Source organism: Leucoraja erinacea, chromosome 15 (assembly GCF_028641065.1).
Source record: "Leucoraja erinacea ecotype New England chromosome 15, Leri_hhj_1, whole genome shotgun sequence".
In the NCBI taxonomy this organism is placed as follows: domain Eukaryota; kingdom Metazoa; phylum Chordata; class Chondrichthyes; order Rajiformes; family Rajidae; genus Leucoraja; species Leucoraja erinaceus.
Window position 1 is genome coordinate 43,535,236 of NC_073391.1, and position 21,910 is coordinate 43,557,145.

The following is a 21,910-nucleotide window of genomic DNA, read 5'->3' on the forward strand; positions in this document are numbered from 1 at the left end:
CCTGCCTCCACCACTTCCACTGGGAGCTCATTCCACACCGCTACCACTCTCTGCGTAAAGAAGTTCCCCCTCATATTACCCCTAAACTTCTGTCCCTTAATTCTGAAGTCATGTCCTCTTGTTTGAATCTTCCCTATTCTCAAAGGGAAAAGCTTGTCCACATCAACTCTGTCTATCCCTCTCATCATTTTAAAGACCTCTATCAGGTCCCCCCTTAACCTTCTGCGCTCCGGAGAAAAAAGACCTAACTTATTCAACCTATCTCTGTAACTTAGTTGTTGAAACCCAGGCAACATTCTAGTAAATCTCCTCTGTACTCTCTCTATTTTGTTGATGTGACATCGAATGGAAAGTGTGGGCTTGATGGTCAAACAGCCCCACATTCACTTCCCTCGCGTACGTTTTCAGTTCATAAGAGCTGAATTAGGCCATTCGGCCCATCAAGTCTACCACGCCATTCAATCATGGCCGATCTATCTTTCCCTCTCAACCCCATTCTCCTGCCATCTCCGCATAACCCCTGGCACCTGTACTAATCAGGAACCTATCTATCGATCTCTGCCTTAACAGGTTCTTCACACACCAGTGGCCATTTTCATTCATACTCACCCCTTGTCTTTTAACAGCCTCTTTCAATAGGGCAACGACGTCGTGTCCTTCCACATCAGTGGCCTTGAAGCCTTTGGTCCAGCTGACTAGAATGCCCTAAAAACAACAAATCCACTTACGATAAATCTGTGAGTACACCCAAGTAAGGTATACTTGGCAATAATTTTGTATCACCTTTGGACTATGGGGATACAGTCATCTAAAGTCATGTTTAGATTTGCTTACTTTATAGATTCAGCATGGAAACAGGCCCTTTGGACTACTGAGTCCTGGCCGACCAGCGATCCCCTTACACTTTGCAATATCCTACACACTAGGGACAATGTACAAATCTAACCGGAGCCAATTAAGCTACAAACCTGTACGCCTTTTGGGAGGAAACTGGAACACCCGGGGAAATCCAACGGGGAGAATGTACGAACTCCGTACAGACAGCGCCCATAGTCGGGATCGAACCCGGGTCACTGGCGCTGTGTGGCATCAAATCTGCCTGCTGCGCCACCGTGCCGACCAATGTGTTGGACTGACCATTGTAGATTGTGAGTGAAATCTGTATTTACACAGTGGCCATTGTTCAATGTAGTCAAGTCACAGTGGAGTGTGGATGGGATGTCATCAGATCATAAGAGATAGGAGCAGAATTAGGCCATTTGGCCCATCAAGTCTATTCCACCATTCAATCGTAGCTAATCATTCTCTCTCTCTCTCTCTCCGAACCCCATTCTCCAGCCTTCTCCCCATCACCTCTGACACCCGTACTAATCAAGAGTCCATCTGTCTCTGCCTTAAATACATCCACTGACTTTGCCTCCACAGCCTTCCGTGGAAAATAATTCCACAGATTCACCACCTCCTGACTAATGAAATTCCTCCTCATCCCCTTCCTAAAAGAACATCCTTTAATTCTGAGGCTATGACCTCTAGTCCTAGACTCTCCCACTATTGGAAACATCCTCTCCACAGCCACTCTCTCCAAGCCTTTCACTATACTGTATGTCTCAATGAGGTGTTCCCCTACCCCCCTCATTCTTCTAAACTCCAGCGAATACAGGCCCGGTGCTGTCAAACGCTCATGATACTCACCTACTCATTCCTGGGATCATTCTTGTAAACCTCCTCTGGACCCTCTCCAGAGCCAGCACATCCTTCCTCAGATCTGGTGCCCAAAATTGCTGACACACAATATTCCAACATGCGGCCTTACCAGCGCCTGAGAGAGCCTGGGCATTAGATCCCTGCTTTTGTATCCAAGCTCTCTTGAAATAAATGCTAGCATTGCGTTTGCTTTCTTTACTACTGATTTCCGTAGATGACAGAGGACAGAGGACAGTCGCAGTGAGGGGTTTGGTCATGTCCTTCCAGTTATTCCTAAATAGTGGAATGGTGTCAGACATCGAGACAAGTGCTTTACCTTGTGGAAACAAGGAACTGTGCAGATGCTGGTTTACACACAAGGGCACAGAGTGCTCGGGTTAACTCAGCAGGTCAGGCAGCATCTCTGAAGAACATATTGATCACCTCTGCTCAGTCTGCCTAAACCTACCTGATCTCCCGGTTGCTAAACGCTTTAAATCTCCCTCCCATTCCCACACTGACCTTTCTGTCCTGGGCCTCCTCCGCTGTCAGTGAGGCCCAGGGCAAACTGGAAGACCAGCACCGCTTGGGCAGCTTACACCCCCAGCGGTATGAATACTGACTTCTCTAACTTCAAGTAATGTTTTCAAGAAGGAACTGCAGATAGATGCTGGAAAATCGAAGGTACACAAAAATGCTGGAGAAACTCAGCGGGTGCAGCAGCATCTATGGAGCGAAGGAAATAGGTAACGTTTCGTGCCGAAACGTTACCTATTTCCTTCGCTCCATAGATGCTGCTGCACCCGCTGAGTTTCTCCAGCATTTTTGTGTACCTTCAAGAAATGTTTGCCTTCCCTCCCCCCCCTTCCCAGTTCTCCGACTAGTCTGACTGTCCTTGTTTACATTTCGTCACTGTTTGCTTTGGTGTTACTTTCTCCAAGCTAGCAATGACATTTTCCTTGAACTCCATCCCCTTTGTCTTGTTTTCACACCTTGCATTTCCTTATCTCTGTACCTCCCTCTCCCCTGTTTCAATCTGAAGAAGGGTCTCGACCCAAAATGTCACGTATTCCTTCTATCCAGAGATGCTGCAGGTGCCGCTGAGTTGCTCCGGCATTTTGTGTCTATCTTATGGACAGGTGACAGTTGTGGTCGGGAACCTTCTTCAGACCCTGCTTTCATCTTGCTAATTAACGTCAATTAACGTTCCAGAGCCGCTGTCTGAAAAAAGCTCAGAGAATTGCTAAGGGCAAACTGCACCCCTGGATCTCCTGCCATCAGGCAAGAGATATCGAAGCATCAAAGCCCGGACTACAAGACTGCTAAACAGCTTCCTCCCACAGGCTGTGAGGCTGCTAAACAGTCACTCTGTACTCACAGTCACTTGATTCTGCGGCTGGCACTGGCCACTTTAATAACTGGCACTGGCCACTCAAATCAGCTGCCCCGGACATTTTTATGATTGGTTTATTGTATTTTAACGTTGTGTTTTACCTGCTTTTAACTATTTATACTGTTCCATCAGGGACTGGATTGTTTTTAGTGTTATTATGTGTGTAATGTTTTAAATTTCATGTGCGATGCTCCGTTATTCCCTGGGAAACGTCTTTTCATTTTGCACTGTACAACTGTTGCTTGCAAGATGACAATAAAAGGTTGATGGATGATGATGAAATTGAGTTGAGATCATTTTCAAGTCCACAAGCGTGATGCACACTTGAAACCCTAATGCATGTACACTAGAATGGGCCTTCAAGGCCAAGATAAGATGAGATCATTTTCAAGAACTTGATACTTGAAATCCTTAAAAACAGCTGGTAGAGTTGCTACCTCAGAGCACCAGGGATCTGGGTTCGATCCTGATCACGGGTGCTGTCTGCATGAAGTTTTCACATTCTCCGTGTGCTCCAGTCGCCTCCCACATCCCAAAGACGTGCGGGTTTTGTAGGTTAATTAAATCCAATGATTCAATTCAATGAATTGGCCTCTGTAAATCGCCCCTGGGGCGTAGGGAGTGGATGAGAAAGAGGGATAACATAGAATGTGAAGGGGTGATTGATGGTCAGTGTGGACTGGGTGGGCCGAAGGGCCTGTTTCCATGCTGTTTGCCAAACGTAACTAAAATGGCGCCGGAAATGTGACAACCCTTTGTGTTTTGCCTCAGAAGAAATCTATTTACTGTTTGTTTTTACATTGGCATAATCACACTCATTTACTTGTGTCTGATCGTGCTTGTTAGAGTATCATTTTCGACTTTAGTTTAGAGATAGTTTATTGATACAGCCAGTGGCGGACTGGCTAGGGTGTCAGCTTGCCCGATGGCAAGTGGGCCCTTGATAAAGTGGGCCCCCTTTGTCTCCTGGCAACCAATATTTTTAGACCCAGTCCGCCACTGGATACAGCATGGAAACAGGCCCTTTGGCCTACCGAGTCCACACTGACGCTGGTCCCAATTGTAAGTTGCCCCTAGTGTGTAGGATAGTGCTGGTGTACAGGAATCGACGGTCGGCACGGACTCAGTGGGCCGAAGGTCCTGTTTCCGCGCTGTATCGCTGAAGTCTAAAATCTAAAGGGGGCGGTTACAGGCATGAAGGACAGCTGCGGAATGTAACAGTGCATACTTTGGAAAATTACAGAGTATAATGAAAGATGTCAAGAGATTTGAAGAATTGAACGGGTTACAGAGTATTACAATGGGTGTACTGAAGGGTTACTAAGTGCAAAAATAAATACATTGCAGAGTTACAGGAGATGATGGACACTGGTGTAATTATAAACAGGGGGTTGTGTTACTGAATACAATGATAGACACCAGGAGAGTTACCGACCAAATTGAAATGTGACCAACAGAGTATCCAATAGTCTACCATCCCATTAGACTCTCCCACTAGTGGAAACATCTTCTCCCCATCCACTCTATCCAGGCCTTTCACCATTCGGCAAGTTTCATCCTTCTAAACTCCAGCCAGTACAAGCCCAGGGCAATCAAACACTCATCACACATTAACCCAGTCATTGTTGTAGAAAGGAACTGCAGATGCTATTATCAGCCATGATCATGTTGAATGACGGTGCAGGCTCGAAGGGCCGAATGGCCTACTCCTGCACCTAATTTCTATGTTTCTATGTTTCTATGCTAGTTTAAACCGATGATAGACACAAAAACACTTTAGTAACTCAGCGGGTCAGGCAGCATCTCTGGAGGAGAGGGAACGGGTGACGTTTCTTGTACTGAGAGTTTCCCTCTCCCCTGACTCTCGACCCGAAATGGCACCCATTCATCTTCTCCAGAGATTCTGTCTGACCCTCTAAGTTACTCCAGCTTTTTTTTAAGGTCATAAGTGATAGTTTAGTTTAGTTTAGTTTAGTTTAGTACAGTGCCCCTTCACTTTAAACCGAAGGCTCTCTGGAACTTTCACCCAGAGAGTTGTGAATTTGTGGAATTCTCAGCCACAGAAGACAATGGAGGCCAATTCACTGGATGTTTTAGAGAGAGAGAGCTAGATTTAGCTCTTATCTTAGGGCTCAGAGAATCAAAGGAAATGGGGGAAAAAGCCAGAACGGGGTACAGGTGCACAACCTTTTATCCGGTGTTCCGGAAACCGAAAAACTCCGAAAACCGGCCATTTTTTCCAGATGTCGTCTGCGCACCAAAGCTCGCGTTTGGCGCCAAACTTGACCCGAAACGACCCACGGTCAACCCAGGTCTGTACTACTGTAGCGGCTGCCTCCTCCCCGGAGACCGGGGAGACACTTAAACATCTGTAAATCATTGCTTAAATGTTAGTCAGTTAGTTTGGAGGGCTTTTATGTGAAGGGGGGGGTGAAGGGGTAAACTTTAATTCTTAGTCCCCTACCTGGTCGGAGAGGCGGGGAGCGGTCAATGCCTTACCGGGTCGCCGTGCAGTAAGCTCCGCAGCGCTGTGGCCGGTGGGGCAGCGGGCGGCGCCGGTTGTAGCTCCGACCCCGGCAACTCTACCCCTGGCTGCGAGGCGCTCCAAATCCAGCGCGGCCCGCGGCCGGACGCCCCAGCTCCGCGAATGTTGGGAGTCGGCGGCGTCGCAGCGCTGGGATACCAGCAGGGAGCGGGCAATGCCTTACCGGGTCGCCGTGCGGCAAGCTCCGGAGCGCTGTGGCCGCCGACCCAACGTTCGCGGAGCGTCGCTGGATTTGGAGCCGCGCAGCCAGGGGTAGAGTTGCCGGGGTCAGAGCTCCAACCGGCGCCGCCCGCGGCCGGACGAAGCCCCCAGCTCCGCGATGTTGGGAGTCTTGGTAGGGGACTAAGAATTAAAGTTTCCCCCTTCACCCCTACTCCACCACCACATAAAATCCCTCCAAACTAACTGACTAACATTTATGCAATGATTCTCCCGGTCTCCGGGGAGGAGGCAGCTGCTCCAGACTTTTCAAGCCGCTCGCGCTACCTACCTAATCTACGCTAAAAATCTTCCATTCGGAAATACGAAAATGTCCGAAATCCGACAAGTGTCTGGTCCCAAGGCTTTCGGATAAAAGGTTGTGCACCTGTACTGATTGTGGATGATCAGCCCTGATCGTATTGAATGGCGGTGCTGGCTCGAAGGCCGAATAGCCTACTCCTGCACCATTTTTCTATGATTCGATGTAGCTGATTCTGGAACATATTACTGAGAATGGTGGTCATGATAAAGAGAGCCACATTTTAAGATGGATCTCGCATTACTATTACGAATCGTAAAGGATGGAGTACTGGAGACTTTGACGACACAATGCTATAATCATATAACCATATAACAATTACAGCACGGAAACAGGCCATCTCGGCCCTTCTAGTCCGTGCCGAACACTTATTCTCCCCTAGTCCCACCTACCTGCACTCAGACCATAACCCTCCATTCCTTTCCCGTCCATATAACTATCCAATTTATTTTTAAATGATAAAATCGAACCTGCCTCCACCACCTCCACTGGAAGCTCATTCCCCACAGCTACCACTCTCCGAGTAAAGAAGTTCCCCCTCATGTTACCCCTAAACGTATGTCCCTTAATTCTCAAGATCTATGCTGTGATCACTGGAGGTGGCAAGGATCTAAGGTGCGGTGAATGGCTTTTGTCTTGGTGATTTTCAGACGGGGAATCCATTTCTATCCTGGTCTAACATCATTGCAAACTCTATTAATTCTATTGGGAGGGAATGTATTTTGGGCGACTTGCCTCGTCCAGTTGATGCTGTACACAAGGGAAGGAGAAGGTGAATCCCACGTGTAATTGGGCACACTTCATGCCCATGTAGTCCAGGAATTCCACGATGCACTCCACAATGTAGTCAAACAGCTACAAATAAAGCATACCGTCTATTAGGCCACGGTTTCAGAGCGGAATAAATGTTTCAATAGACAATAGGGTGCAGGAGTAGGCCATTCGGCCCTTCGAGCCAGCATCGCCATTCAATGTGATCATGGCTGATCATCCCCAATCGGTACCCCGTTCCTGCCTTCTCCCCATATCCCCTGACTCCGCTATCTTTAAGTGCCCTATCTAGCTCTCTCTTGAAAGCATCCAGAGAACCGGCCTCCACCACCCTTCTGAGGCAGAGAATTCCACAGACTCACACAACTCTCTGTGAGAAAAAGTGTTTTCTCATCTCCGTTCTAAATGGCTGATCCCTTATTCTTAAACTGTGTGGCCCCTGGTTCTGGACTCCCCCAACATCGGGAACATGTTTCCTGCCTCTAGCGTGTCCAAAGCCTTTATATGTTTCCATAAGATTCCCTCATTCGCTTGTGGTTTGGAGATAAGGCAAGGCACGGTGGCGCAGCGCATAGAGTTGCTGCCTTGCAGCCCTTGCGGCACCGGAGACCCGGGCTCGATCCCGTCCGCGGGTGCTGTCAGTTCGGCGTTTGCACGTTTTCCCCGTGACCTGCGTGGGTTTTCTCCGGGTGCTCCGGATTCCTCCCACACTCCAAAGACGAACAGGATTGTAGGTTAACTGGCTTGGCATGAATGTCAATTGTCCCTAGTGTAGGACAGTGCGGGGATCGCTGGTTGGTGCGGTGGGCCGAAGGACCTGTTTCCGTGCTAAACGAAACTAAATTAATACAGCGCGGAAACAGGCCCTTCAGCCCACCCAGTCCATGCCGACTAGCGATCCCCGTACACTTGCACTACCCTACACACACTAGGAACAATTCAAAGTCTTTACCGGAGCCAATCAACCAACAATCCTGTTGGTCTTTGGGGTGTGGGAGGAATCCGGAGCACCTGGAGAAAACCCATGCAGGTCACGGGGAAAACGTGCAAACTCCATACTGACAGCACCCGTAGTCAGGATTGAACATGGGTCTCTCTGGTGCTGTCAAGCAGCAACTCTACCGCTGCGCCACCCTGCCATACCTTATTGTCACTGGTGTACCAGAGTACAGTGAAAAGTACAGTCAAGGAAAAGACTGCACATGATGGTAACCAAGCCCTCCACAGTGCCCAGGTAAAGGATAAAGGTCCAACAGTTAGTGCAAGATAAAGTCCGATGAAAGATAGTTCAATGGTTTCCAATGGGGTAGATGGGTAAATAAGGTCATCATATGGTCATAAGGAATAGGAGTAGAATAAGACCATTCGGCCCATCAAGTCGACTCCCCCTCCCTCTCCCTCTCTAGCCGCGCCTACGAGTTGGGGGCTATGTGTGAGTGGATAGGGCGGGGGATGGGGTAAAAGGAGCGAATGAATAATAGTAATATAATTTCAAGGGGGGTGGTTAGCGTGTGTGTGACGCCGCAGGCCGCCCCCCGCCCCCCCCCTCGTCCCACCCCCACAACCGCGCGTTGAGGGGACGGGACCCAATGGGTCCCACTTGGTCTAGTAACATCTAAACGCCGTAAATCGGCAAATTTAAGCCGCCGATCGGTCACTGCCGGTCTGGATGGGGCTGAGATCGGCCGCCTCACCTGGCCCAGGTACACATTTTCGGAGAGGGGGGGTTTTCACGAGGGGGGGTTTCAAGTACACTCGTGTCATTTTGTCTGGATTAAAGGAGGTGCCGGATTTACGGAGGTTCCGGACCATCAGTTGCCGGAAGATCGGTGCTGGACTTGCATACGGACATAGGTCAAGGAATGCCCATGGGAGATTCAGGAGTTCAAAGTCAACAGGTTCTCCGCAGAATGTCACACCCAACCTTTCTCACCTTCGAAAGGACATTTAGAAGGATGAGGGGGATCCACATTGAAACGTACAGAATAGTGAAAGGCCTGGATAGAGTGGGCTTGGAGAGGATGTTTCCATCAGTGGGAGAGTCTGGGACCAGAGGTCATAGCCTCAGAATAAAAGGCCGTTCCAAAAGAAAGCAGATGATGAGGATTTTCTTTAGTCAGAGGGTGGTGAATCAGTGGAATCCATTGCCACAGACAACTGTGGACGCCAGGTCAAAGGACATTTTTAAAGTGGAGATTTACAGATTCTTTATTTGTACAGGTGTCAGGGGTTATGGGGAGAAGACAGGCGAATGGGGGTTCGGAGGGAGAGATAGATCAGCCACGATTGAATGGAGGAGTGGATTTGATGGGCCGAATGGCCTAATCCTGCTTCTAGAACGTTTGAACTTAAGAACTCAAACGCCACATTCCAAAATTCTGGAACTTGCAGCAGTACAGCAGCAGAAGGATGAGAGGTGTTTCTTACAGAAACATATAACATCCTTAAAGGATTGGACAGGCTAGAGGCAGGGAAAATGTTCCCGATGTTGGGGGAGTCCAGAACCAGGTGTCACAGTTTAAGAATAAGGGGTACGCCCCATTTAGGACTGAGATGAGGAAAAACTTCTTCACCCAGAGAGTTGTGAGTCTGTGGAATTCTCTGCCACACAAGGCAGTGGAAGGCAATTCACTGGATGTTTTCAAGAGAGAGTGGGATTTAGCTCTTGGGGCTAAAGGAATGAAGGGATATAGGGAGAAAGCAGGAATGGGGTACTAATTTTAGATGATCGGCCATGATCATGTTGATGCTCGAAGGATCGGATGGCCTACTCCCGCTCCTATATTTCTATGTTTCTATGTTTCGACACACTCACCTCTTCACCCGTCCCTTGCATAATTTCCAAAGGGATAGGATAGTTTCTCTGGAAGATCTGTGTGGTTCGCCTGATCCGACCGTTCACCACCAGAAGCAGCACTCGGAGGTTGGTCCCACCCAAATCAAGCGCTAGGAATTTGCCGTTTTCTGAAAAAGATTCATTTGACATGGATCGCGAATGACGGACAAAATGCTTTCTGCTTCGCTCGGGAATCATAAGAGATCGGAGAAGAGTCAGGCCATTCGGCCCATCACGTCTACTCCGCCATCCAATCATGGCTGATCTATCTCTCCCTCCCTCCTCACCCCGCAATCACTGCATCTTAAGCGCCATACAGCACGGAAACAGGCCCTTCGGCCCAACTTACCAATGCTGATCAAGGTGGGGGGGGGGGGGGGGAAATCTCGTTGAAACCTGCCGCATAACGAGAGGCCGAGATAGAGTGGATGTGGAGAGAACAATGAATTCCACTGTGGTGCAGCAGTACAGTTGCTGACATACAGCGCCGGAGACCCGGGTTCGATCCTGACTACGGGCGCTGTCGGAACGGAGTTTGCACGTTCTCCCCGTGACCTGCGTGGGTTTTCTCCGGGTGTTCCTTTTTCCTCCCGCACTCCAAAGACGTACACGTTCGCAGGCCAATTGGCTTGGTGTGAAGGTAAATTGTGCCTAGTGTGCGTAGGGTAGTGTAAGAGTGTCCGGGCATCGCTGGTCGCTGCGGACTGGGTGGGCCGAATGACCTATTTACATGCTGGATGTCTAAACGAAACGAAACTAAACTAGACTGAGGGTGACCATAAAACATAGGAGCAGGCTCGGGCGGCATGGTGCCACAGCGGTAGAGTTGATGCTTTGTAGCGCCAGAGACCCGTGTTCAATACTGACCTTGGGTGCTGTCTGTACGTTGTTTGAACGTTCGCCCTGTGACTGCGTGGGTTTTCACCGGTAAACCGAGTTAAAACCGATTTAAAACCGAGATGAGAAGAACTTTTAACACACAGAGAGTGGTGAATCTCTGGAACTCTCTGCCACAGAGGGTAGTTGAGGCTAGTTCATTGGCTATATTTAAGAGGGAGTTAGATGTGGCCCTTGTGGCTAAGGGGATCAGGGGGTATGGAGAGAAGGCAGGTACGGGATACTGAGTTGGATGATTAGCCATGATCATATTGAATGGCGGTGCAGGCTCGAAGGGCCGAATGGCCTACTCCTGCACCTAATTTCTATGTTTCTATGTTTCTAAACTCCAGTTTCCCCGCACACTCCACAGACGGATAAGGTTCGTAGGCTAATTGGTTTGGTATAAATGTCAATTGCCCCGGGCGCGTGTCGGCGCGGACTCGGCTGGTCGACGGCCGAGAGAGTGGGGGGGGGGTTGAGAAAACCCACGCGGTCACGGGGAGAAGGTGCGAGCCCCGTACAATCAAGCACCCGCGGTCAGGATCGAACCCGGGATCTCTGGCGCCGTAAAGGCAGCAACTCTACCGCTGCGCCGCCGACGTTTACATTTTAGCGGGCACGTGTTGCAGCCACGGTGTCTTATCGTGGTCCTGATGATACCGTGTGGTCACCGTCTACCTGGGCACATAGAAACATGGAATAATAGGTGCAGGAGTAGGCCATTCTGCCCATTGAGCCAGCACCGCCATTCAATATGATCTTGGCTGATCATCCAAAATCAGTGCCCCGTTCCTCCTTTCTCCCCAATATCCCCTTATTCTGTTAGCGCATGTGCCGAGGCGCCGAGAAAATGTACTTGTTAAAAACGCTCCGTGACTTACCGGTGCCGTCGGGGAATTTGCGGATGAAGGTGGGCAGCATCTTCAGCGAGGCCATGCTGTGCGTTTCTTTGTTCAGTCCCTGCTCCATCTCAGTGCGCATCTGCTGCATCACCTTCTGCAGCTGCTCCTGGGACAGCTTGAGGGGCGCCAGCGTCTTGTTCTGGTACTTGCGCTGGTGAACGATCCTGTGGGCCACCGCTGTCACCATGGCCGCTCCTTTCCCCGTGCCCGTGTCGACCAGGATGAAGCGCACGTCGCACTCCGGGGCCAGGTGCCTGACCATCTTGTGCAAGCTCTTTGCGTACCTGGCGGTGGAACCCCGCAGAGTTACTTCGCAAAACGTCACCAGGGACGGAAACAAAGAAACGTGGGAAGTAACATAGAAACATAGAAACTAGGTGCAGGAGTAGGCCATTCGGCCCTTCGAGCCTGCACCGCCATTCAATATGATCATGGCTGATCATCCAACTCAGTATCCCGTACCTGCCTTCTCTCCATACCCCCTGATCCCCTTAGCCACAAGGGCCACAACTAACTCCCTCTTCAATATAGCCAATGAACTGGCCTCAACTACCCTCTGTGGCAGAGAGTTCCAGAGATTCACCACTCTCTGTGTGAAAAAAGTTCTTCTCATCTCGGTTTTAAAGGATTTCCCCCTCATCCTTAAGCTGTGACCCCTTGTCCTGGACTTCCCCAACATCGGGAACAATCTTCCTGCATCTAGCCTGTCCAACCCCTTAAGAATTTTGTAAGTTTCTACAAGATCCCCTCTTAATCTCCTAAATTCTAGAGAGTATAAACCAAGTCTATCCAGTCTTTCTTCATTAGACAGTCCTGACATCCCAGGAATCAGTCTGGTGAACCTTCTCTGCACTCCCTCTATGGCAATAATGTCCTTCCTCAGATTTGGAGACCAAAACTGTACGCAATACTCCAGGTGTGGTCTCACCAAGACCCTGTACAACTGCAGTAGAACCTCCATGCTCCTATACTCAAATCCTTTTGCAATGAAAAGTAGGCGCAGGAGTCGGCCGGTCGGCCCTCCCAGCCAGCACCGCCATTCAATATGATCACGGCTGATCATCCAGAATCAGCACCCCGTTCCTGCCTTCTCCCCAATAGCCATTGATTCCGTTAGCCCTAAGAGCTAAATCTAACTCTCTCTTGAAAACATCCAGCGAATTGGCCTCCACTGCCTTCTGTAACAGAGAATTCCACAGCTTCTCAACTCTCTGGGTGAAAACGTTTTTCCTCATCTCAGTCCTAAATGGCCGACCGCTTATTCTTAAACTGTGACCCCCTGGTTCTGGACTCCCCCAATGTGGGGAACATTTTGCCTGCATCTAGCCTGTCCAAACCAATACTAATCAAGAATCGATCTATCTCTGCCTTAAAAATATCCACTGGCTTGGCCTTCACAGCCTTCTGTGGCAAAGAAAATCCACAGATTCACCGCCCTCTGACTTCTTCTTGCGTTTGGCGTGCACAGCCTAAAGCTGTAGCACAACTTGTTCTATTTGATCTTGCGTGATTGTGCACGCCGGGTCGATTGCATTCGTCAAAACAGGGCGGACCACATGAAGGTTGCAATCTCCCACCCCACCCTCTGACTAAAGAAATGTCTCCTCATCTCCTTCCGAAAAGAACATCTAAATGGAACATCTGGTGGTCCTGATTGCTATATTTAGCAAATACTATATTTAAGAGGGAGTTAGACGTGGCCCTTGTGGCTAAAGGGATCAGGGGGTATGGAGAGAAGGCAGGTACGGGATACTGAGTTGGATGATCAGCCATGATCATATTGAATGCTGGTGCAGGCTCGAAGGGCCGAATGGCCTTCTCCTGCACCTAATTTCTATGTTTCTATGAATCAAAACAAGTACCATGTCATAGAGGCATTGAGCTATAGAGTCATAGTCATACAGTGTGGAAACAGGTCCTTCGACCAAACTGATTCAGTTATCAGGCAACTGAATCATCCCATCACAACCAGAGAGCAGTGCTGAACTACTGTCTACCTCTTTGGTGACCCCCGGACTATCCTTGATCGGACTTTGCTGGCTTTACTTTGCACCAAATGTTATTCTCTTATCAATCATGTATCCGTACACTGTAAATGGTTCGATTGGAATCATGTACTGTCTTTCTGCTGACTGGGCAGCATGTAACAAAAGCTTTTCGCTGTACCTCGGCACATGTGACAATAAACGGAACCAAACTGAACTTTCCCACACTGACCAACAGGCCCCATCTACACTAGTCCTACCTGCCCACGTTTACCCCATATCCCTCCGAACCCGTCCTATTCATGTACCTGCCCAATTGTTTCTTGAACGTTACGGTAGTCCCTGCCTCAACGGCCTCCTCTGATAACTCGTTCCATACACCCACCATCCTCGGATTCCCATTCAATCTTTTTCCCCCATCAAACCCGGGTCTCTGGCGCTATCAGGCAGCAACTTACTGTAAGGCGGCCATGGCGGGCGGTAGAGTTGCTGCCTTACAGCGCTTGCAGCGCCGGAGACACGGGTTCGATACCGACAGCGGGTGCTGCCTGCACAGAGTTATGTACCTTCTCCCCGTGACCGCGTGGGATTTCTCAGAGATCTTCGGTTTCCTCCCACACTCCAAAGACGTACAGGTCTGTAGGTTAATTGGCTTGGTGCATGTGCAAATTGTCCCGTGTGTGTGTGTGTGTAGGGTAGTGTTAATGTGCGGGGATCGCTGGTTGGTGCGGACTCAGTGGTCATAAGGGCCTGTTCCAGCACTGTATCTCTAAACTAAAACTAAACGCTTCTGCTGCATTACTGTGCCGCTGTTAATAAAGGGTATTGTACCCTGGAGAGAGGACACTCTACACCATACCCAGGACAAGAAGACAACAGGGAAAGGAGCTAGACCCATTATTTAAGCCACTTTTGGATATCTACTTGGGTATTTAGGGAATAGAGGGTTATGAATGATGTGCAGGCAGATAAGAGTTGGTCTTCGCATCATGTACAGTACAGACATCGTGGGCCGAAGGGCCTGTACCTGCGCTGTACTGTACTGTTGCATGGTCTATGGTCTATGTTGGGCACCACAAGCCAGCAAAGGTCCATCGGACCATAAGACATAGGCGCAGTAGATGTTTGATGGAACAACCAGAGATATGCCCGTGACCTGCGCGGGTTTTTTTCCGAGACCTTCGGTTTCCCCCCCCCCCCCCCCCGCACTCTAAAGACATGCAGCTTTGTGGGTTCATTGGCTTAGTACAACTGTGAAACTGTCCCTAGTTTGTGTGGGGTAAGTGTCAGTGCGTGGGGGGATCGCTGGTCGGCGTGGACTCAGTGGGGACGGAGGGCCTGTTTCCGCGCTGTATCTCTAAACTAAACTGGACTTACAGCGGCACGGTCCTGTACACCGTCCCGTCGATGCCCACGGTCGTTCGCAGCCGCTGCACTTTCTTGATCCGTTTCAGCCGCAGCAAGATGGAGGCCAGGCTGGCGGCGCAGAGGCAGGCGGAGCGGAAGCACACGATCACGCAGACGTGCTGCACCACTGTGCAGTCCTCAGCAGAAGGGCTCAGATTCATTTCCATCAGAATGTGCATGGCATTCTCCAACCCCGATTTCTGGCTGAAGGGGTGAAGGAATAAAAAGGCAAAGGGTGTGGGGGGTGCGGGCAGGCGCGATGAAAGCTGGAGTAACTCAGCGGGCCAGGCAGGCAGCACATCTGGAGGACAATGAACGGGTGACCCTTCCTCGGACTCAGCTTCCCTCTCCCCCGACTCTCAGAATAGGGAAACGGCACCCATTGTAACGGGTATAGCTTGGACCCAATAGCAGCACAGAGTAGTAACACAGGAATGGGTACACCGTACTCACACAGAGGCTCAGGATTGAGCGAGGGTTCCGAAGAGGGGCAGGCAGGAGACGTAGTCGGGGTAGCGGAAGGTCCGGTAACCAGGAGATCCAACACACGATGCAAACAAATCAGCGAGGGACAGACGAAAGGACGGGACGGTCAGGGGCAGGCAGGTTCGAATCCGTGTAGGCAGTCAGGAAATCGCTGGAGAGTCTTGCATGAATGCTGAGAACAATCTGGCACTGTGTGGATGGTGAGGAGAGTCTATATACCGGGTTAATTGGTGATCAGAGGCAACTGAGTGCAACAGGTGAGGAGGGTTGGGCTGATGAGAGGGGAGTGGCAGGCAGGCAGGTGAGGAGAAGGAGGGACCGGTGGAAAAGTACTGGGAGGTGAAGTGGATGAGAATGAGGAGAGGGCAGACTGTGACACCCATTCCTTTTCTCCAGAGATGCCGCCTAACCCGCTGAGTTACTCCAGCTTTTTAACGTCGTAAGGCCATAAGCAATAGGAACAGAATGAGGCCATTCGGCCCATCAAGCTTACTCCGCCATTCAATAGACAATAAGTGTAGGAGTAGGCCATTCGGCCCTTCAAGCCAGAACTGCCATTCAATGTGATTATGGCTGATCATCCCCAATCAGTAGCGCGTTCCTGCCTTCTCCCCATACCCACTGACTCCGCTTTCTTTAAGAGCCCTATCTAGCTCTCTCTTGAAAGCATCCAGAGAACCGGCCTCCGTCGCCCTCTGAGGCAGAGAATTCCACAGACTCACAACTCTCTGTGAGAAAAAGTGTTTCCTCATCTCCGTTCTAAATGGCTTGCCCCTTATTCCTTAACTGTGGCCCCTGGTTCTGGACTCCCCCAACATCGGGAACATGTTTCCTGCCTCTAGCCCAGTGGTTCCCAACGTGGGGCGTACGCCCCACAGGGGGGCAATTTGATTTTTAAACTCCAATCATGGCTGATCTATCTCTCCCTCCAAACCCCATTCTCCTGCCTTCTCCCCATGACCTCTGTCACCCGGACTAATCAAGAATCTATCTATCGCTGCCGTGAGAATATCGACACTTGTGTCTATCTTCGGTTTAAACCAGCATCCGCAGTCACTTCCGACAGACAAGAAGCGGCAACTCAGCGGGTCAGGCAGCGTGCGTAGGTAGGAACAGCGGATGTTGATTCACACCAAAGATAGATGCAAAATGCTGGAGTGGTTCAGCAGGTCAGGCAGCATCTGTGAAGAACAGGAGTAGGTGACGTTTCGGATCCAGTCCCTTCTGCAGACTGGAGAGTCGGGGGAGGGGGAAACGAAAGATGTCGATGGCAAGATGTTGTCAAGCTGGAAAGGGTGCAGAGGAGATTCACGAGGATGTTGTCTGAGCTACTGGGAGAGGTCCGCATCGACCAGCACTAACATTATCCTACACACACCAGGGACAATTTACCTACAAACCTGCACGTCTTTGGAAAGTGGGAGGAAACCGGAGCAGCTGGAGAAAACCCGCGCAGGTCACGGGGAGAACGTACAAACTCCACACAGACAGCACCCGCGGTCAGGATCGAACCGGGGTCTCTGGTGCTGTGAGACAGTGACTCGACCGCCGCACCGCTGTGCTGAACTGTCCTGCACCCCTCACCCTTGCCCACCCCCTCCCTCTCACCCCAACTTCACCCATCCCTCTCCCCACCCCTCTCCCCACCCACCCCCTCTCCCCATCCATCCCCCCTCTCCCCCCACCCCCCCTCTCCCCCACCCATCCCCCCCTCTCCCACCCCTCACTCCCCCTCCCCACCAAACCCCCCTCCCTGGTGCTGTGAGACCCCCCTCCCCACCCCCCCTCTCTCACCCATCCCCTTCCCCACTCATCCCTCCCCAACCCCTCCCCTCTCCCCATCCATCCCCTCCTCTCCCCACCCCCCCCCTCTAACCCCCCCTCTCCCCACCCATCCCCCCTCTTTTCCACTCTACTCTCCCCCTCCCCACCAAACCCCCCTCTCCCCACACCCCTCTTCCACCGACCCATACTTCACCCCACCCCTCTTCCCCACCCTCCCCTCTCCCCCACCCATCTCCCCTCTCCCCTCTCCCCCCCCCATCTCCACACCTCCCCTGTTTGGCCTTGGGTGCTTACTTCATGATGGCAGCCACTTGCTTAATGGTGATTGATTTTTGTCTGAGGAGTATCTCCGAAAACTTCCCTTTGAACAGCATACTGTTCTGAACCAGTCTAACCAGGATGAGTCTTATAAGTTCTCCCAGGTAGAGTGCCGAAATCATTTTCTCAAACCTGAAAGGCGACAAGGAGACAAGGATTTTAGAAGGATTCACACAGAAGGATCTTTTGGAATAGTTCTTCACCCCCCCCCACCCCCCCCCCTCGCTGATCATCCTACGGGGTATAAAACAATAGGTGATTGTGGACCCGTGATTCCATCTACACTTCACGCTGCCTCAGATAAGCAGGCGACATCAAAGATCCTATAGCAAGCAAGATAGATCACTCAACGAAAAAGACATAGTACGGTCATGGGCAGATTCATGGGTAATTTAAGACTCCATTTCTGTAACCGGCTTCCGTCTCCACACCAAAGATCCCGTAGGATACTAGTGCGGAGACGGAAGCCAGTTATGGAAACAGCCTCGTCAAAATAAAAGTTATTTGGTAAAAACCTTCTTCTCATTTTCAGAATTTTTATTTATTAACACAAACTGTTCCCCCGCAACGTTGATTACACTGCGAGTCGGGTCGGGTCGGGTCCGGTTACGGAAATGGATGAAAAATAGGCCCACGTTCCGCTCCGTTGCATACTACACGTCAGCCCATTGCACTTAGCAGGAGTGGTCTATCTTGCTCCGCTATAGGATCTTTGGGCGACATAATCAAAGCAGCTTACAGCCCAGCGGTATGAATATTGATTTCTCTAGCTTCAAGTAACCCTTGCTTTTCCTCTCTCTCCGTCCCTCCCCCACCCTAGTTCTCCGACTAGTTTCGCTGTCCTCCTGATTAACTTCACTGTTTCTGTGCCTCGTTGTCACCTTCCCTGCAGCCAACAATGAACCATTGTACAGTTCCTTGATCATTGTCTGCTTTGATCCGTCGTTCTCACACCTTACCCTTCTCCACATCTCCAGTCGCCCTCTCCCCCCACTCTCAGTCTGAAGAAGGGTCTCAACCTCGATACGGTAGGCGGCGCGACTCTCGTCAGCAGCGGCCTCTGCAGCCCGTCTGCATTTTTATTATTTTTTGTCTATGTTTTTATGTAGTTTTTGTTATTTTTTGTTGGGGTGTGTGGGTGGGGGGGTTGGGGTGGGGTGGGAGGGAGGGGGTAACTTTTAAATCTCTCCCTGCACGGGAGACCCGACCTTTTCTTTGTCGGGTCTCCGTTGTCGTTGGGGCTGCAAAGAGGAGCGGCCTCCAACAGGAAGACCGGGTGCTCTGGTGCCGACGACTCACCTCACTGTCGCGGAGCTGGCCGAGTCCAGAGCGGGTGGAGCGGTGGTGGAGCGCTGCTGCGGCCCGACCTCTGGAGATTCGGAGACTGCAACTGCGGGTCTGGCGGACGGCGGCACCAGGAGCCCGCGGGTCCCTGGAGGGAGACCGCTTTTCAGGGCTCCCGCAACGGCGACTTCTCCCGCCCGAGTTGCGGGGTGGAAGAGCTCCTGGAGCGGGGCCTGACATCACCGCCCCGCGCGGCTCGGAATGGCCGCGGGACTCTGCGAGCGCACACCGGGGGCTCTAACATCAAGAACCCGGTGTGCGACCTTGCATCACTGCGAGACAATCGCCGTCGCCAGCCGGGGGCTTTGACTTTGACTCTGACATCGGGGGGGAGGGAGTGGGCAGTGGAGAGATAAGTTTTTTGGCCTTCCATCACAACAATGTGATGGATGTTTATGTAAATTGTGTTGTGTCTTGGGTCTATTTGTTTGTAATGTATGGCTGCAGAAACGTCATTTCGTTTGGACCTCAAGGGGTCCAAATGACAAATAAATTGAATCTTAGAATCTTAGAATGTATCACGCGTTCCTTCTCTCCAGGGATGCTGCCCGTCTCGCTGAGTTACGCCAGCATTTTGCGTCTAACAATCAAAGACTTGTCCCAAACCCTGATCGATCCTGCTTCTCCACACTCCCATCGGGCAGAAAGTGCACGTCTCCAGACTCAAGGACAGCTTCTTCCCCCTGTGTTATCAGTTTACCATCAGCTAGGGGGGTACTTCCTGTCCCATTCACCGCCACCCCAATGCACACGATGGACTTTGTCTCTGGAACCGATGCTCTACCATGCTAGGAACTATATTCTGCACTCGAGGAGGATAGACACAAAAAGCAGGAGTAACTCAGCGGGACAGGCAGCATCTCTGGAGAGATGGAATGGGTGACGTTTCGGGTCGAGGAAAGACATTCTTGCCATAGAGGGAGTACAGAGAAGGTTCACCAGACTGATTCCTGGGATGTCAGGACTTTCATATGAAGAAAGACTGGATAGACTCGGCTTGTACTCGCTAGAATTTAGAAGATTGAAGGGTGATCTTATAGAAACTTACAAATTCTTAAGGGGTTGGACAGGCTAGATGCAGGAAGATTGTTCCCGATGTTGGGGAAGTCCAGGACAAGGGGTCACAGTTTAAGGATAAAGGGGAAATCCTTTAGGACCGAGATGAGAAAAACTTTTTTCGCACAGAGAGTGGTGAATCTCTGGAACTCTCTGCCACAGAAGGTAGTTGAGGCCAGTTCATTGGCTATATTGAAGAGGGAGTTAGATGTGGCCCTTGTGGCTAAAGGGATCAGGGGGTATGGAGAGAAGGCAGGTACAGGATACCGAGTTGGATGATCAGTCATGATCATATTGAATGGTGGTGCAGGCTCGAAGGGCCGAATGGCCTACTCCTGCACCTATTTTCTATGTTTCTATGAGGCCCTTCTTCAGACTGGTCTGACCAAGGGTCTCGACCCGAAACGTCAGTCTGAAGAAGGGTCCAGACCCTAAACGTCACCCATTCATTCCCTCCAGAAATGCTGCCTGTCCCGCTGAGTTACTCCAGCATTTTGTGCCCATCTTTGGTTTAAACCAGCATCAGCAGTTCCTTCCCACACATATATTCTGCACTCTATATCTTCCCCCTCGCTCTACCTATTGTACTTAAGTTTGACTTGAATGTATTTATTGTGAACACTGGAATTTTTCCTCTGCAACTGTTGTGCTGCGATACTGCAAACGACATTCTGCTCCTATGCTATCAGGCTTATGAATGGTCTTTCCATAAGATAGGGTAACTGTCCGATTCACCTCAACCCCATTGCAGCCACCATGCTGCCCACTTTGAATACTCTTGTAACTTTGTCAGTGCCCTTTATATGTCTGTATACTTCTGTATAAATAGATTTCAATACAAAGATTTGCATGCAATACTTCTCTACTGTATGCAAAACTATGAATCTCACTGTAACAAGTACATGTCATAAGAGGTCATAAGGAGTCGAATGAGGCCATTCGACCCATCAAGTCCACTCCGCCCTTCAATCATGGCAGATCTATCTCTCCCCATTCTCCTGCCTTCTCCCCATAACCTCTGGCACCCGTACTAACCAAAAATCTCTCTACCTCTACCTTCAAAATATCCACTGACTTGGCCCCCACTGCCTTCTGTGGCAAAGAGTTCCACAGATTCACCAGCCTCTGACTAAAGAAATGACTCATCAGCCCCGTCCTAGAAGGACGTCCTTTAATGCTAATGACAACAACGTGTCAGTCAGCCAAACATTCAGCTTGTGTGCTTGTTAACGAGTAGATAGCTTATTACTGAATCTAGAGCGAGTTATTGTCCCACAGCATGTGTGTATACAGTACGTAGTTTAGATACTGGCTTTGGCTTTGGTCTTGGTTTTCTCGGATGAGCGCTTATCCTGGTGTTATAGCAAGTCCGCAAGAAATTGCAGCAAATTGTAGACGCAGCCCAGACCATCACACAAACCAACCTCCCTTCCATTGAGTCAATTTATATCTCACGCTGCCTTGGCAAAGACCAGCAGCATAATCAAGGACGAGTCACACACTGGCCACTTCCTCTTCTCTTCCTCTCCCTTCGGGCAAAGGGTACAGAAGTGTGAAAACGCACACCTCCAGGTTCAGGGGACAGTTTCTTCCCAGCTGTTATTAACAGGCAACTGAATCATCCTCCCACAACCAGAGAGCGGTGCTGAACTACTATCTACCTCATCGGTGACCCTCAGGCTCTCCTTGTTCGGACTTTGCGTTCTTTACCTTGCACTAAACGTTATTCCCTTATCATGTATCTGAACACTGTAAATGGCTCGATTGTGATCGTGTGTTGTCTTTCTGCTGACTGGGTAGCGGGCGACAAAATCTGTACAACCCCTCCCCCTTCTGTTGTGGGGTAAACTGAGAGGGGTTGGACAGGCTAGATGCAGGAAGGTTATTCCCGATGTTGGGGAAGTCCAGAACAAGGGGTCACAGTTTAAGGATAAGGGGGAAATCATTTAGGACCGAGATGAGAAAAAAAATTTTCACACAGAGAGTGGTGAATCTGTGGA

The 21,910-nt window shown here is 50.3% G+C and overlaps 1 protein-coding gene across 2 annotated transcripts in view; it reads right to left on the reverse strand.

The window, feature by feature from the left end:
- Positions 1 to 21,910, reverse strand: part of LOC129704285 (hexokinase HKDC1-like) — a 61,778-nt gene that overhangs the window by 13,503 nt on the left and 26,365 nt on the right. For both annotated transcript variants that reach the window (XM_055647303.1, XM_055647302.1), the window contains exons 9-14: positions 17,487 to 17,642; positions 14,892 to 15,125; positions 11,509 to 11,813; positions 9,728 to 9,876; positions 6,877 to 6,996; positions 610 to 705 (exon numbers count right to left, since the gene is read on the reverse strand). In XM_055647303.1, the coding sequence (XP_055503278.1) occupies positions 610 to 705; positions 6,877 to 6,996; positions 9,728 to 9,876; positions 11,509 to 11,813; positions 14,892 to 15,125; positions 17,487 to 17,642 (1,060 nt within the window). The remainder of the gene's footprint in view (positions 1 to 609; positions 706 to 6,876; positions 6,997 to 9,727; positions 9,877 to 11,508; positions 11,814 to 14,891; positions 15,126 to 17,486; positions 17,643 to 21,910) is intronic.